The sequence below is a fragment of the Lampetra fluviatilis genome, chromosome 56 (genome assembly GCF_964198595.1).
Source record: "Lampetra fluviatilis chromosome 56, kcLamFluv1.1, whole genome shotgun sequence".
NCBI lineage: Eukaryota > Metazoa > Chordata > Hyperoartia > Petromyzontiformes > Petromyzontidae > Lampetra > Lampetra fluviatilis.
The window spans coordinates 6,863,620-6,880,864 of NC_136330.1; the positions used below are offsets into that span (position 1 = coordinate 6,863,620).

A 17,245-nucleotide genomic window follows, 5' to 3' on the forward strand; every position below is an offset into this window, starting at 1 on the left:
TAAAAACAACAGCGCCACACCTCTCCAAGTATAATTAATGCTTACGAGTTCCGAGATTCAGCGGTGAACGGGACACCCACCCTGCAACTTTAAGATATCTCGGAACGGGAAAGGGTGAATGAATGGGTCTCTGGGCAAGTCTGTGGTTCTCTATGCAGCTATCTCGAAGGGCTGTTAACTACCTCGCCTGGTATACAGGTCATGGGTTAGATCCTGACCCTGAAGCCTGTTGTACATCTAGAATCAACATCACCACACGTTTACAGCATTTGGGCTGCTGTAAGCATCCACGTGATGAAAAGCCACCTGGTTCAGAGAGGCAATCATTTGTGGTGGCCGGGTCACTTTTGAAAAAGAGCTGCATAGCTCAGTAGGTCTCACCTGGCAAAATAAACGAATAAATACACAAAGTCACTCGAATAAATTTCGATTTAAAGCTTCCGTGACTGCAGGGATTCATCTTCTTGGTTCTTTCGGTAAAGTCACGTAGAAGGGAAATAATAAAATAATAAAAATAAAACATAAAATATTACATTTCGATTTGAAGCTTTCGTGACTGCAGGGATTCATCTTCTTGGTTCTTTCGGTAAAGTCACGTAGAAGGGAAATAATAAAATAATAAAAATAAAACATAATAAAATAATTCTCACGACGTTTCGGCCACAACGCAAGCTGCTGTAGCTCCTTACTATTAAAATTCCTTCCCTCTATTACTGCTAACCCTACTCCCTCCCTTTGATGCTGCTAATCCTGCATACTGCATAATGCACCGGCATAATATGACTTTGAAACCCCCCCCACCTCCTACGCATTCCACAAGTAGTGACTAATCCCATATCTGCATTTTCCATAAATATGCAAAATTCCGCTTGATATGCAAATTCCTTTGTCAAGGCACCCCTTCCCCCCTCCAACCCAGCTTAAATATACACTGCCAAGCCTGGTGGTGCCCATTCAGACGCTGTCTTTCCGACAGATCTGTTCTTCACCTGAGGACGGCTGCTTGCGTTGTGGCCGAAAAGTCGTGAGAATTGTATTTTATTACGTTTTATTTTTACTATTTTATTATTTCCCTTCTACGTGACTTTACCGAAAGAACCAAGAAGATCACTCGAATAAATTACAACCCGAGATGCAAGTGCGGTTTGGCAATGGCCGTCAAGACGTTTGGGGCCTTTTGGGCCCGAGTTCGTCAACCGTACACGCATGTACACGTCTATTGAAAAACATGAACAACTCCCCCACAACTCGAACCTGATTCCTTCTTCGTCGCCGCCGCCGCGCCCTCTTCCGCCTTCCCGGAGAGAGCCGCTGGCTCCTGCGGGGACTCTCCACAGTGCCGCTCGTCCCCTGGCTCGGCCTTCACCACCTCGCCACCTCCAACCCCCCGGCCAGCGGCCCCCTGGACTCCGCAAAGCCTCTCGATGGCCCCTTGCCTCTGCTCTTGAGACGAATCGTGCAGCTGCTGATTCTCTTGCTTCTGTTGCTGCTGCTGCAGATTCTCTTGATTCTCTTGCTGCTGCTGTCGATTCTCTTGCTTCTCTTGCCTCTGTTGCTGCTGATCCTCCTGCTGCTGCTGCTCCTTCACCAGGCGATCGTCGTCTGGGGAGCAGGGTTGCTCGTGCGAACGATCAACCTCGGCTTTCTGTCCACACGCATCTGTGACGGGCGTCTCTGCGTCCGTCTGCGATTGCTGCCGCCGCCGCCGCTCTGAGTCGGCGGTCTCCGCGCTCGCCGGATCCTCGGCGCACGGCGATCCGGATCCGGCCGAGCCGGACAAGGATGCCGAGGCCTCCTGGCCGGGCGCGGCGAGGGGGCTGTCGCCGGATTCGCCGCAGCCTCTGTCGTCCACCTCCACCTGAGCCTTGAGCAGCTGCACCACCTCGGCCAGTTGACCGCGGTCCCTGGTAGGGGTGGGAGTGATAGACTCACCTTGCTCTCCTATTCGTTCGCTCACTCACCCGCTCATGCACTCACTCACTCACTCATCCATTCACTCACCCACTCACTCATCCACTGACTCACCCGCTGAGTTATTCACTCACCCACCCAACAACTCATTTACCCACTCACTCACCGGAAGATGAGTCTCCAGGAGGCCTCGTCATCCTGCTCCTCCGTGTAAAGGCGCACTTTGAAGTCGTCGCTCATCCACTCACCCACCCACTCACCCACTAACCCTTCCCACTGACCCACCCACCCACTCACCCACTGACCCACCCACTCACCCAATGACCCACCTACTCACCCACTGACTCACTGATCCACGCACTCACCCACTGACCCACCGACCTGCTCACCCACCCGCTCACCCACCCGCTCACCCACCCACGAGTCTCCAAGAGGCCTCGTCATCCTGCTCCTCCGTGTAGAGGCGCACGTTGAAGTCGTCGCCCACCCACTCACCCACCCACCCACTCACCCACCCACTCACTCACCCACTCACTCACCCACCCACCCGCCAACCCACCCACTCACCGGGAGACAAGTCTCCAGGAGGCCTCGTCATCCTGCTCCTCCGTGTAGAGGCGCACGTTGAAGTCGTCGCCCACCCACCCACTCACTCACCCACTCACTCACCCACCCACCCGCCAACCCACCCACTCACCGGGAGACGAGTCTCCAGGAGGCCTCGTCATCCTGCTCCTCCGTGTAGAGGCGCACGTTGAAGTCGTCGCCCACCCACTCACTCACCCACTCACTCACCCACCCACCCGCCAACCCACCCACTCACCGGGAGACGAGTCTCCAGGAGGCCTCGTCATCCTGCTCCTCCGTGTAGAGGCGCACGTTGAAGTCGTCGCCCACCCACTCACCCACCCACTCACCCACCCACTCACTCACCCACTCACTCACCCACCCACACGCCAACCCACCCACTCACCGGGAGACAAGTCTCCAGGAGGCCTCGTCATCCTGCTCCTCCGTGTAGAGGCGCACGTTGAAGTCGTCGCCCACCCACTCACTCACCCAATCACTCACCCACCCACCCGCCAACCCACCCACTCACCGGGAGACGAGTCTCCAGGAGGCCTCGTCATCCTGCTCCTCCGTGTAGAGGCGCACGTTGAAGTCGTCGTCGAGCTGCAGCCAGTAGGCGAGGCCGTCGCGGTCGCGCCCGATGGGCTGCAGCCTCATCGCGTCCTCATCCTCCTCGTTCACCACGTTCTTGAACTTGACGTTGTCGTCAAACTGGCTCTCGCACAGGTGCTGCCTCGGACGAGGTGGGCGGCAAGCGGGGGGGGGGGGGGGAGAGGAGGAGTGGTGAGTGGCGAGTGAGTGAGTGAGCTCAAGCGTCAGGATGATCCCGTATGACCTGGTGAGAAATTAAGGGGACCAGGAGAGGAGTCTCATTTTGCAAGCAGTGACCTGGGGCCCTGAGTCTGTCGGCAGGGGGCGATGATAGCTGCTGTGTGAGGCCTAGCCTAGGGGCTCCCCAGTGGCAGCTGTCTCTGTGCATTAGTTTGTTGGTATGGGGGAGGGGGCGATGATCGCTGCTGTGTAAGGCCTAGCCTAGGGGCTCCCCAGTGGCAGCTGTCTCTGTGCGTTAGTCTGCCGGTAGGGGGCAATGATCGCTGATGTGTGTGGCCTAGCCGAGGGGCTCCCCCGGTGGCAGCTGTCTCTGTGCGTTAGTCTGCCGGCAAGGGGCGATAATCACTGCTGTGTGGGCAACCACGGTGGCGAGATGTGAAATCCACGCGACCGCGGGGAGAGAGAAAAGAAAACTCTGAAAACACAGCAGCAGGCGTCAGGCTCGGGATGGAACCCACGACCTCCTGCACGCCAGGCGTGGTAGTCAACATCTCGCCAATGGGCGAGCGAGCGAGTGAGCGGGGCGATCAACGTGATGGGAAGACAGATGAGGAGTGGATCCGGGCACCTTGAGGATGACGAGCTTGTAGCTGGGGTTGAGCTTGGGGTAGCCCAGAGTTTCCAGCTCCCAGGCCCACGTCAGGTTGTGATCTTGGCAAATCTGTAACGATCAAAAAAAGAAGCGTCTGTGGAGATTTGTTTGGTCCTCTATAGTGAGGCGGGGAGTCTCGCTGTTGTATATGAGACTCATCTATAGGGGATGGGGAGTGTCACTGTTGTATATGGGACTCATCTATAGGGGATGGGGAGTCTCGCTGTTGTATATGGGACTCATCTATAGGGGATGGGGGGTGTCGCTGTTGTATATGGGACTCATCTATAGGGGATGGGGAGTCTCGCTGTTGTATATGGGACTCATCTATAGGGGATGGGGGGTGTCGCTGTTGTATATGGGACTCATCTATAGGGGATGGGGAGTGCCGCTGTTGTATATGGGACTCATCTATAGGGGATGAGAGTGTCGCTGTTGTATATGGGACTCATCTATAGGGGATGGGGAGTGTCACTGTTGTATATGGGACTCATCTATAGGGGGTGGGGAGTGTCGTTGTTGTATATGGGACTCATCTATAGGGGATGGGGGGTGTCGCTGTTGTATATGGGACTCATCTATACGGGATGGGGAGTGTCACTGTTGTATATGGGACTCATCTATAGGGGTGGGGAGTGTCGCTGTTGTATATGGGACTCATCTATAGGGGGTGGGGAGTGTCCCTGTTGTATATGGGACTCATCTAAAGGGGTGGGGAGTGTCACTGTTGTATATGGGACTCATCTATAGGGGATGGGGAGTGTTGCTGTTGTATATGGGACTCATCTATAGGGGATGGGGAGTATCACCATTGTATATGAGACTCATCTATAGGGGACGGGGAGTGTCACTGTTGTACATGGGACTCATCTATAGGGGATGGGGAGTGTCACTGTTGTATATGGGACTCATCTATAGGGGATGGGGAGTGTCGCTGTTGTATATGGGACTCATCTATAGGGGGTGGGGAGTGTCACTGTTGTATATGGGACTCATCTATAGGGGATGGGGAGTGTCACTGTTGTATATGGGACTCATCTATAGGGGGTGGGGAGTGTCACTGTTGTATATGGGGCTCATCTATAGGGGATGGGGGGTGTCACTGTTGTATATGGGACTCATCTATAGGGGATGGGGAGTGTCACTGTTGTATATGGGAGTCATCTATAGGGGGTGGGGAGTGTCGCTGTTGTATATGGGAGTCATCTATAGGGGGTGGGGAGTGTCGCTGTTGTATATGGGAGTCATCTATAGGGGATGGGGAGTGTCACTGTTGTATATGGGACTCATCTATAGGGGATGGGGAGTGTCGCTGTTGTATATGGGACTCATCTATAGGGGGTGGGGAGTGTCGCTGTTGTATATGGGAGTCATCTATAGGGGATGGGGAGTGTCGCTGTTGTATATGGGAGTCATCTATAGGGGATGGGGAGTGTCGCTGTTGTATATGGGACTCATCTATAGGGGGTGGGGAGTGTCGCTGTTGTATATGGGACTCATCTATAGGGGATGGGGAGTGTCGCTGTTGTATATGGGACTCATCTATAGGGGATGGGGAGTGTCGCTGTTGTATATGGGACTCATCTATAGGGGGTGGGGAGTGTCGCTGTTGTATATGGGACTCATCTATAGGGGATGGGGAGTGTCGCTGTTGTATATGGGACTCATCTATAGGGGGTGGGGAGTGTCGCTGTTGTATATGGGACTCATCTATAGGGGATGGGGAGTGTCGCTGTTGTATATGGGACTCATCTAGAGGGGATGGGGAGTGTCACTGTTGTATATGGGAGTCATCTATAGGGGATGGGGAGTGTCACTGTTGTATATGGGAGTCATCTATAGGGGATGGGGAGTGTCACTGTTGTATATGGGAGTCATCTATAGGGGGTGGGGAGTGTCGCTGTTGTATATGGGAGTCATCTATAGGGGGTGGGGAGTGTCGCTGTTGTATATGGGAGTCATCTATAGGGGATGGGGAGTGTCACTGTTGTATATGGGACTCATCTATAGGGGATGGGGAGTGTCGCTGTTGTATATGGGAGTCATCTATAGGGGGTGGGGAGTGTCGCTGTTGTATATGGGACTCATCTATAGGGGATGGGGAGTGTCGCTGTTGTATATGGGACTCATCTATAGAAGGTGGGGAGTGTCGCTGTTGTATATGGGACTCATCTATAGGGGATGGGGAGTGTCGCTGTTGTATATGGGACTCATCTAGAGGGGATGGGGAGTGTCACTGTTGTATATGGGAGTCATCTATAGCGGATGGGGAGTGTCACTGTTGTATATGGGAGTCATCTATAGGGGATGGGGAGTGTCACTGTTGTATATGGGAGTCATCTATAGGGGGTGGGGAGTGTCGCTGTTGTATATGGGAGTCATCTATAGGGGGTGGGGAGTGTCGCTGTTGTATATGGGACTCATCTATAGGGGATGGGGAGTGTCGCTGTTGTATATGGGAGTCATCTATAGGGGGTGGGGAGTGTCGCTGTTGTATATGGGACTCATCTATAGGGGGTGGGGAGTGTCGCTGTTGTATATGGGACTCATCTATAGGGGGTGGGGAGTGTCGCTGTTGTATATGGGACTCATCTATAGGGGATGGGGAGTGTCGCTGTTGTATATGGGACTCATCTAGAGGGGATGGGGAGTGTCACTGTTGTATATGGGAGTCATCTATAGGGGATGGGGAGTGTCGCTGTTGTATATGGGACTCATCTAGAGGGGATGGGGAGTGTCACTGTTGTATATGGGAGTCATCTATAGCGGATGGGGAGTGTCACTGTTGTATATGGGAGTCATCTATAGGGGATGGGGAGTGTCACTGTTGTATATGGGAGTCATCTATAGGGGGTGGGGAGTGTCGCTGTTGTATATGGGAGTCATCTATAGGGGGTGGGGAGTGTCGCTGTTGTATATGGGACTCATCTATAGGGGATGGGGAGTGTCGCTGTTGTATATGGGAGTCATCTATAGGGGGTGGGGAGTGTCGCTGTTGTATATGGGACTCATCTATAGGGGGTGGGGAGTGTCGCTGTTGTATATGGGACTCATCTATAGGGGGTGGGGAGTGTCGCTGTTGTATATGGGACTCATCTATAGGGGATGGGGAGTGTCGCTGTTGTATATGGGACTCATCTAGAGGGGATGGGGAGTGTCACTGTTGTATATGGGAGTCATCTATAGGGGATGGGGAGTGTCGCTGTTGTATATGGGACTCATCTAGAGGGGATGGGGAGTGTCACTGTTGTATATGGGAGTCATCTATAGCGGATGGGGAGTGTCACTGTTGTATATGGGAGTCATCTATAGGGGATGGGGAGTGTCACTGTTGTATATGGGAGTCATCTATAGGGGATGGGGAGTGTCGCTGTTGTATATGGGAGTCATCTATAGGGGGTGGGGAGTGTCGCTGTTGTATATGGGAGTCATCTATAGGGGATGGGGAGTGTCACTGTTGTATATGGGACTCATCTATAGGGGATGGGGAGTGTCGCTGTTGTATATGGGACTCATCTATAGGGGGTGGGGAGTGTCGCTGTTGTATATGGGACTCATCTATAGGGGATGGGGAGTGTCGCTGTTGTATATGGGACTCATCTATAGGGGATGGGGAGTGTCGCTGTTGTATATGGGACTCATCTATAGGGGGTGGGGAGTGTCGCTGTTGTATATGGGAGTCATCTATAGGGGGTGGGGAGTGTCGCTGTTGTATATGGGACTCATCTATAGGGGGTGGGGAGTGTCGCTGTTGTATATGGGACTCATCTATAGGGGGTGGGGAGTGTCGCTGTTGTATATGGGACTCATCTATAGGGGATGGGGAGTGTCGCTGTTGTATATGGGACTCATCTATAGGGGGTGGGGAGTGTCGCTGTTGTATATGGGACTCATCTATAGGGGATGGGGAGTGTCGCTGTTGTATATGGGACTCATCTAGAGGGGATGGGGAGTGTCACTGTTGTATATGGGAGTCATCTATAGGGGATGGGGAGTGTCACTGTTGTATATGGGAGTCATCTATAGGGGATGGGGAGTGTCACTGTTGTATATGGGAGTCATCTATAGGGGGTGGGGAGTGTCGCTGTTGTATATGGGAGTCATCTATAGGGGATGGGGAGTGTCACTGTTGTATATGGGACTCATCTATAGGGGATGGGGAGTGTCACTGTTGTATATGGGACTCATCTATAGGGAATGGGGAGTGTCCTGTTGTATATGGGACTCATCTATAGGGGATGGGGGGTGTCGCTGTTGTATATGGGACTCATCTATGGGGGATGGGGAGTGTCGCTGTTGTATATGGGACTCATCTATAGGGGATGGGGGGTGTCGCTGTTGTATATGGGACTCATCTATAGGGGATGGGGAGTGTCGCTGTTGTATATGGGAGTCATCTATAGGGGATGGGGAGTGTCGCTGTTGTATATGGGAGTCATCTATAGGGGATGGGGAGTGTCGCTGTTGTATATGGGACTCATCTATAGGGGGTGGGAAGTGTCGCTGTTGTATATGGGACTCATCTATAGGGGATGGGGAGTGTCACTGTTGTATATGGGACTCATCTATAGGGGGTGGGGAGTGTCACTGTTGTATATGGGACTCATCTATAGGGGGTGTGGAGTGTCGCTGTTGTATATGGGACTCATCTATAGGGGGTGGGGAGTGTCGCTGTTGTATATGGGACTCATCTATAGGGGATGGGGAGTGTCGCTGTTGTATATGGGACTCATCTATAGGGGGTGGGGAGTGTCGCTGTTGTATATGGGACTCATCTATAGGGGATGGGGAGTGTCGCTGTTGAATATGGGACTCATCTATAGGGGATGGGGAGTGTCGCTGTTGTATATAGGACTCATCTATAGGGGATGGGGGGTGTCGCTGTTGTATATGGGACTCATCTATAGGGGATGGGGAGTGTCGCTGTTGTATATGAGACTCATCTATAGGGGATGGGGGGTGTCGCTGTTGTATATGGGACTCATCTATAGGGGATGGGGGGTGTCGCTGTTGTATATGGGACTCATCTATAGGGGATGGGGAGTGTCGCTGTTGTATATGGGACTCATCTATAGGGGATGGGGGGTGTCGCTGTTGTATATGGGACTCATCTATAGGGGACGGGGAGTGTCACTGTTGTATATGGGACTCATCTATAGGGGATGGGGGGTGTCGCTGTTGTATATGGGACTCATCTATAGGGGATGGGGAGTGTCACTGTTGTATATGGGACTCATCTATAGGGGGTGGGGAGTGTCGCTGTTGTATATGGGACTCATCTATAGGGGATGGGGGGTGTCGCTGTTGTATATGGGACTCATCTATAGGGGATGGGGGGGGTCGCTGTTGTATATGGGACTCATCTATAGGGGATGGGGAGTGTCCTGTTGTATATGGGACTCATCTATAGGGGATGGGGGGTGTCGCTGTTGTATATGGGACTCATCTATGGGGGATGGGGAGTGTCGCTGTTGTATATGGGACTCATCTATAGGGGATGGGGGGTGTCGCTGTTGTATATGGGACTCATCTATAGGGGATGGGGAGTGTCGCTGTTGTATATGGGAGTCATCTATAGGGGATGGGGAGTGTCGCTGTTGTATATGGGAGTCATCTATAGGGGATGGGGAGTGTCGCTGTTGTATATGGGACTCATCTATAGGGGGTGGGAAGTGTCGCTGTTGTATATGGGACTCATCTATAGGGGATGGGGAGTGTCACTGTTGTATATGGGACTCATCTATAGGGGGTGGGGAGTGTCACTGTTGTATATGGGACTCATCTATAGGGGGTGTGGAGTGTCGCTGTTGTATATGGGACTCATCTATAGGGGGTGGGGAGTGTCGCTGTTGTATATGGGACTCATCTATAGGGGATGGGGAGTGTCGCTGTTGTATATGGGACTCATCTATAGGGGGTGGGGAGTGTCGCTGTTGTATATGGGACTCATCTATAGGGGATGGGGAGTGTCGCTGTTGAATATGGGACTCATCTATAGGGGATGGGGAGTGTCGCTGTTGTATATAGGACTCATCTATAGGGGATGGGGGGTGTCGCTGTTGTATATGGGACTCATCTATAGGGGATGGGGAGTGTCGCTGTTGTATATGAGACTCATCTATAGGGGATGGGGGGTGTCGCTGTTGTATATGGGACTCATCTATAGGGGATGGGGGGTGTCGCTGTTGTATATGGGACTCATCTATAGGGGATGGGGAGTGTCGCTGTTGTATATGGGACTCATCTATAGGGGATGGGGGGTGTCGCTGTTGTATATGGGACTCATCTATAGGGGACGGGGAGTGTCACTGTTGTATATGGGACTCATCTATAGGGGATGGGGGGTGTCGCTGTTGTATATGGGACTCATCTATAGGGGATGGGGAGTGTCACTGTTGTATATGGGACTCATCTATAGGGGGTGGGGAGTGTCGCTGTTGTATATGGGACTCATCTATAGGGGATGGGGGGTGTCGCTGTTGTATATGGGACTCATCTATAGGGGATGGGGGGGGTCGCTGTTGTATATGGGACTCATCTATAGGGGATGGGGAGTGTCGCTGTTGTATATGGGACTCATCTATAGGGGATGGGGGGGGTCGCTGTTGTATATGGGACTCCTCTATAGGGGATGGGGAGTGTCGCTGTTGTATATGGGACTCATCTATAGGGGATGGACGGTGTCTGTGGGTTCACTCACGCGGACGAGGTGCTTCTCCCATCGTTCGTAGCTCACGGTGCGGCCCAACTTCCGCAGCAGCTTCACATGCAGCTCCACCAGCACCTGGGGGACTGTGCGGCGGGCGGAGGGGGAGAGACAGCGAGGGAGACAGGGAGACAGGGAGACATCAAGGGAGGAATACACAGACAGCGAGGGAGACAGGGAGACATTAAGGGAGGAATACACAGACAGCGAGGGAGACAGGGAGACATCAAGGGAGGAATACACAGACAGCGAGACAGGGAGACATCAAGGGAGGAATACACAGACAGCGAGGGAGACAGGGAGACATCAAGGGAGGAATACACAGACAGCGAGGGAGACAGGGAGACATTAAGGGAGGAATACACAGACAGCGAGGGAGACAGGGAGACATCAAGGGAGGAATACACAGACAGTGAGGGAGACAGGGAGACATTAAGGGAGGAATACACAGACAGCGAGGGAGACAGGGAGACATCAAGGGAGGAATACACAGACAGCGAGGGAGACAGGGAGACATTAAGGGAGGAATACACAGACAGCGAGGGAGACAGGGAGACATTAAGGGAGGAATACACAGACAGTGAGGGAGACAGGGAGACATTAAGGGAGGAATACACAGACAGCGAGGGAGACAGGGAGACATCAAGGGAGGAATACACAGACAGCGAGGGAGACAGGGAGACATTAAGGGAGGAATACACAGACAGCGAGGGAGACAGGGAGACATCAAGGGAGGAATACACAGACAGCGAGGGAGACAGGGAGACATTAAGGGAGGAATACACAGACAGTGAGGGAGACAGGGAGACATTAAGGGAGGAATACACAGACAGTGAGGGAGACAGGGAGACATTAAGGGAGGAATACACAGACAGCGAGGGAGACATCAAAGGAGGAATACACAGACAGCGAGGGAGACAGGGAGACATCAAGGGAGGAATACACAGACAGCGAGGGAGACAGGGAGACATCAAGGGAGGAATACACAGACAGCGAGAGAGACAGGGAGACATCAAGGGAGAAATACACAGACAGCGAGGGAGACAGGGAGACATCAAAGGAGGAATACACAGACAGCGAGGGAGACAGGGAGACATCAAGGGAGGAATACACAGACAGCGAGGGAGACAGGGAGACATCAAGGGAGGAATACACAGACAGCGAGGGAGACAGGGAGACATCAAGGGAGGAATACACAGACAGCGAGGGAGACAGGGAGACATCAAAGGAGGAATACACAGACAGCGAGGGAGACAGGGAGACATCAATGGAGGAATACACAGACAGCGAGGGAGACAGAAAGACATCAAGGGAGGAATACACAGACAGCGAGGGAGACAGGGAGACATCAAGGGAGGAATACACAGACAGTGAGGGAGACAGGGAGACATCAAGGGAGGAATACACAGACAGCGAGGGAGACAGGGAGACATCAAGGGAGGAATACACAGACAGCGAGGGAGACAGGGAGACATCAAGGGAGGAATACACAGACAGCGAGGGAGACAGGGAGACATCAAGGGAGGAATACACAGACAGCGAGGGAGACAGGGAGACATCAAGGGAGGAATACACAGACAGCGAGGGAGATAGAGAGACATCAAGGGAGGAATACACAGACAGCGAGGGAGACAGGGAGACATCAAGGGAGGAATACACAGACAGCGAGGGAGACAGGGAGACATCAAGGGAGGAATACACAGACAGCGAGGGAGACAGGGAGATGAGGCAGACAGCAAGACGGGGAAGACAGCCATGTAGGTTAACCCGCTTACGTATGATGATCTGTTTATTTACACAATGAGACCTCCTTTACCAGTGGCAAAATATAGTAATAGGTTTTTACCCTTTCAACTGGTCCAAAAACGGACACATTTATACTATTACTATATTTTGCCACTGGTAAAGGAGGTCTCATAGTGTAAATGCCTACCCCGAGCTCTCAATACTCTGATAGTGCGCTGTCTTTGAGTTGTACGCCTTTTGGCGTCATCTGGTCCAACACCAATGGAGACTAGGCTCTAAGAAAAGCTGTCTGGGGTGTGGACCAATTAACTTCAAGGACAGTGCATATCATTATCATCATCAGAGTTGTTTCTTTTTGTTTGCATTTTGACTGCTTGTGTAGTAGTTATTGCAAACATGATGCCTTGTATAAAGGTGTCAGTTTTTGTACCAGTTGAAAGGGTAAAAACCTATTACGATGATGATCTGCTCATTGCTTCTCAATCCGAAGAGTTGGAGACTCTGTTGCTGAACCTTGAGCATGGCACTAAGATGGGGCCTCATCATCAGCCTCACCAAAACGAAGCACCTGCCTGGGTATTCAGATCGGACTCGTGATGGACGCGGCCAGGCAGTGCCAGGCTAGGTGCACTTAGAGACTACTGGAGAGTTGGAGGCGGTCGTCCTCCAGCAACAACCAAGGGAGGTGGAGCGAAGCTCACAACAATGAGCGGAGCGCCGGGCGGCTAAAATGGAGCGAGGTGGCACAGTGGGGAACACAGATGGTGCATCTGCCAGCCATCTCAGTTGGTCAACCCCATGGCACCTGGGTCTGTCCCGTGACCTCCTCTCGCCAGCCCTTCATGCGGCAGCGTCACAGTGCACCTAGCCTGGCACAAGCACATGTAACAAATCAACCCAGGCGGCTGCATATGTAACGTATTTCATTGCTCCATGTCCTACGTCGACGTGCCTACTATTCCGATTTAAAGCTTTCGTGACTGCAGGGATCCATCTTCTTGGTTCTTTCGGTAAAGTCACGTAGAAGGGAAGTAATAAAATCATAAAAATAAAACATAATAATTTATTATGTTTTATTTAATAATAAAATAAAATCATAAAAATAAAACATAATAATTTATTATGTTTTATTTTTATGATTTTATTACTTCCCTTCTACGTGACTTTACCGAAAGAACCAAGAAGGTGCCTGCTATTGTTATCGCGTAGTGGGCCTGCGTGCGGGTGGGGCAAAGTGTGGGAAGGCAGCACATCTCACGCGACATCATGGTTGTGGACCAGAGCGGAAAAGTAAAATGTAATACCCCTCGGGAGTTTAAGACTTATTTTTTTTTTACAATTTTTTTTATTTTACCAGGTAAGGCCCACTGAGTTACGTAGATCTTTTTCATCAGAAGCGACACTGGCTATCACGCACGATGGCTCAACAAAGTGGCCTTTCATCACGTGGAAATGTATAGCGGCCGAATACACTTGAACGCACGTTTGATACTAAACGTGGAGGGAAAAAACCGGAGGACCTGGATAAAAATCCACGCGACCACGGTGGGAGAGAGAGACACGCAAACTCCAAATTTCCAGCAGGCGTCAGGTTCGGGATTGAATCCACGGCCTCCTGTACACCAGGCGAGGTAGTCAACATCTCCGAGCTACCGTGGTGATGAGAGAGACACACAAACTCCAAATATACAGCAGCAGGCGTCAGGGTCGGGATCGAACCCACAACCTCCTGTATACCAGGCGAGGTAGTTAACATCTCCGAGCTACCGTGGTGATGATGAGAGAGACACGCAAACTCCAAATATACAGCAGCAGGCGTCAGGGTCGGGATCGAACCCACAACCTCCTGTATACCAGGCGAGGTAGTTAACATCTCCGAGCTACCGTGGTGATGATGAGACAGAGACACGCAAACTTCAAATATACAGCAGCAGGCGTCAGGGTCGGATCGAACCCACGACCTCCTGTATACCGGGCGAGGTAGTTAACATCTCCTAGCTACCGTGGTGATTATGAGAGAGAGACACGCAAACTCCAAATATACAGTAGGCGTCAGGGTCGGGATCCAACCCATGATCTCCTGTATACCTCGCGAGGTAGTCAACATCTCCTGGCCACAACGAGGGCTTTCCCTAGAGCTGTAGGGGAGTGGTGGTGTAGCGTATAGCACGACGCTGCTTTTCAAACCCGACGACCCAAGTTCGATTCCCGCTCACGGCCAACACTAGTGACAATCATCCGAACCGGTCCTGGGCCTCCCCGAGGTCGACCCAGCCTCAAATGAGTACCTGGTGCAGTGTGTAGTAAACATCGCCACGGGGGAGACAAAAGCGGCCGCGCGTGGTGCTGGCCACCCAGCCGCCTCGTGTGCCGTGCCGGCCTTCACAGGTGCTGCTCGCTAACAGCACTTGCCCCAACAGTCTGTCAAGGCTATAGGGGGGATCTTAATCTTTGTACATGGGCTCGCCCCCCGCCGCTCCATCCTCGTTCCCCATGGCACCCCCCTCCCTGTCCCCCAAACCTACCCCACTACCAACAACAACAGACGCCATTCGCTACTAAGTGGAGATTACGTCACCACGGTGCTTGTGCCAGGTTAGGTGCAGGAGGGTCACGGGACAGACCCAGGTGGTGCCATGGGTTGACTGCTGTGCCAGGCTAGGTGCAGGAGGAGGTCACGGGACAGACCCAGGTGGTAGTGCCATGGGTTGACTGCTGTGCCAGGCTAGGTGCAGGAGGAGGTCACGGGACAGACCCAGGTGGTGCCATGGGTTGACTGCTGTGCCAGGCTAGGTGCAGGAGGAGGTCACGGGACAGACCCAGGTGGTGCCATGGGTTGACTGCTGTGCCAGGCTAGGTGCAGGAGGAGGTCACGGGACAGACCCAGGTGGTGCCATGAGCTGACTGTGCCAGGCTAGGTGCAGGTCACGGGACAGACGCAGGTGGTGCCACGGGTTGACTGCTGTGCCAGGCTAGGTGCAGGTCACGGGGCAGACCCAGGTGGTGCCATGGGGTTGACGGGACGACCGGCAGATGCACCAGCTGTCCCTCCCGCTGTGCCAACTCGCTGCATTTTATTCGCCCGGCTCTCGTTGTTGTGAGCGTCGCTCCTCTGCCCTCCGTTGTTGCTGGAGGGCGACTGCCTCCAAATGCCCAGCAGCAGCAGCAGCAGCGTCCCTCAGGGGCCTCCTCCATAAACTCCAAAGACAAAGATCCCCCGTATAGCCTGTGACAAGACTGTTGGGGGCAAGTGCTGTTAGCGAGTAGCACCTACGAAGGCCGGCACTGTGGCACACGAGGGCGGGAGGGTGGAACAACACCACGACCGGCCGCCTCTGTCTCCCCAGTGGCGATGTGCATTACACACCGCACCGAGGTACTCATTTTGTGAGGCTGAGTCGACCTAGGGGAGGCCCAGGGCCGACTCGGATCATCGCCACTGCGGTGGTGGTGGTGGCGATGGCAGCAGCCGGATCCTGAGCGCAGCGCGCTAACCGCTGCGCCACCGCTCCCCGTTCCGTAAACAAAGAGAAAGATCCACGCCGCCGCCACCACCACCAACAAAACAACAACAAAACAACAACAACAGCAACAACAACCAACCACTAAAACCACCACCAACCACCACCACCAACATCTCAAACCGCCTCACTAATCAATGACAGAGAGCGCCTCCGAAGGCCGTCGCGGTATAAGGGGTGGGTGGTTGACCAGCATCAAACACCACCAACAACAACAACCACCCACTAAACCCACCACCACCAACCACAACCACCACCACCACCTCAAACCGCCTCACTAATCAATGGCAGAGATCGCCTCCGAAGGCCGTCGTGGTACAAGGGTTGGGTGACCAGCACCATACACCACCACCAACAACAACAGCAGCAACAACCACCCACTAAACCCACCACCAACCACAACCACAACCACCAACACCTCAAACCGCCTCACTAATCAATGGCGGGCGCGAGTAGCTGACGTCGGGGCTGTCTGCCCAGGCGCTCGCTCGCTCGCTCTCGATGGCGCCGCGCCTCTCGCTCGCTCGCTCGCCACTCACCGGCGCCGCGTTCGAGCAGCGCCTCCTCGAGCTGCGGGAAGGAGAGCGCGGGGAGGTCGAGGGCCGACGAGTAGCGGCGCAGGAAGGAGCAGACGACGGCAAAGGCCGGAACGTCGGCCACGGCCGCCATCTTTCTCTCCCCCCCCCCCTTTCTCCAACGACCCCCCCCCCCAACAGCTCCCGACTCGATTCCGATTCGGTTTGCGATGCGTGTACGCGCGGAGAGGGATTCGATTCCGGCTGTGGAGGGGTAGGGGGTGAGGGTGGAATCGATTCCGCTTTGGTGGTGGTGATGTTGTTGTTGCTGTGGAATCGATCGCGGTTGTTTGTGTATGGGGGGAGGGGATGTGGAGGGGGGGAGGAGGTGGGAAGGGGGAGGTGGTGGGGGGAGGTGGGGGGGGGGGAGGTGGTGGGGGGAGGTGGGGGGGGGAGATGGTGGGGGGGGGGAGGTGGTGGGGGGAGGTGGTGGGGGGAGGTGGGGGGGAGGTGGTGGGGGGAGGTGGGGGGGGAGGTGGTGGGGGGGGGGGAGGTGGTGGGGGGAGGTGGTGGGGGGGGGAGGTGGTGGGGGGGAGGTTGTTGGGGGGAGGTTGGGGAGAGGAGGTGGGGTGATGAGGTGGGGAGGAGGAGGTGGGGGGGAGGTGGTGGGGGAGAAGGTGGGGGGGAGGTGGTGGGGGGAAGGTGGTGGGGAGGAGGAGGTGGGGGGGGTGTGGGGGGGGAGGTGGGGGGAGGAGGTGGGGGGGAGGTTGGGGTGATGAGGTGGGGAGGAGAAGGTGGGGGGATGTGGGGGGGAGGAGGTGGGGGGGGGAGGTGGTGGGGGGGGAGGTGGGGG

The 17,245-nt window shown here is 53.9% G+C and overlaps 1 protein-coding gene across 1 annotated transcript in view; it reads right to left on the reverse strand.

Moving 5' to 3' along the window:
- LOC144950151 (uncharacterized) overlaps positions 1-16,577 on the reverse strand; it is a 50,303-nt gene extending 33,726 nt beyond the window's left edge. The window contains exons 1-5 of the mRNA XM_078880213.1: positions 16,417-16,577; positions 10,605-10,696; positions 3,881-3,973; positions 3,011-3,210; positions 1,255-1,904 (exon numbers count right to left, since the gene is read on the reverse strand). Of these exons, the coding sequence (XP_078736339.1) occupies positions 1,255-1,904; positions 3,011-3,210; positions 3,881-3,973; positions 10,605-10,696; positions 16,417-16,546 (1,165 nt within the window). The 5' untranslated portion in view covers positions 16,547-16,577. The remainder of the gene's footprint in view (positions 1-1,254; positions 1,905-3,010; positions 3,211-3,880; positions 3,974-10,604; positions 10,697-16,416) is intronic.
- Between the last annotated feature and the right edge of the window lie 668 nt (positions 16,578-17,245).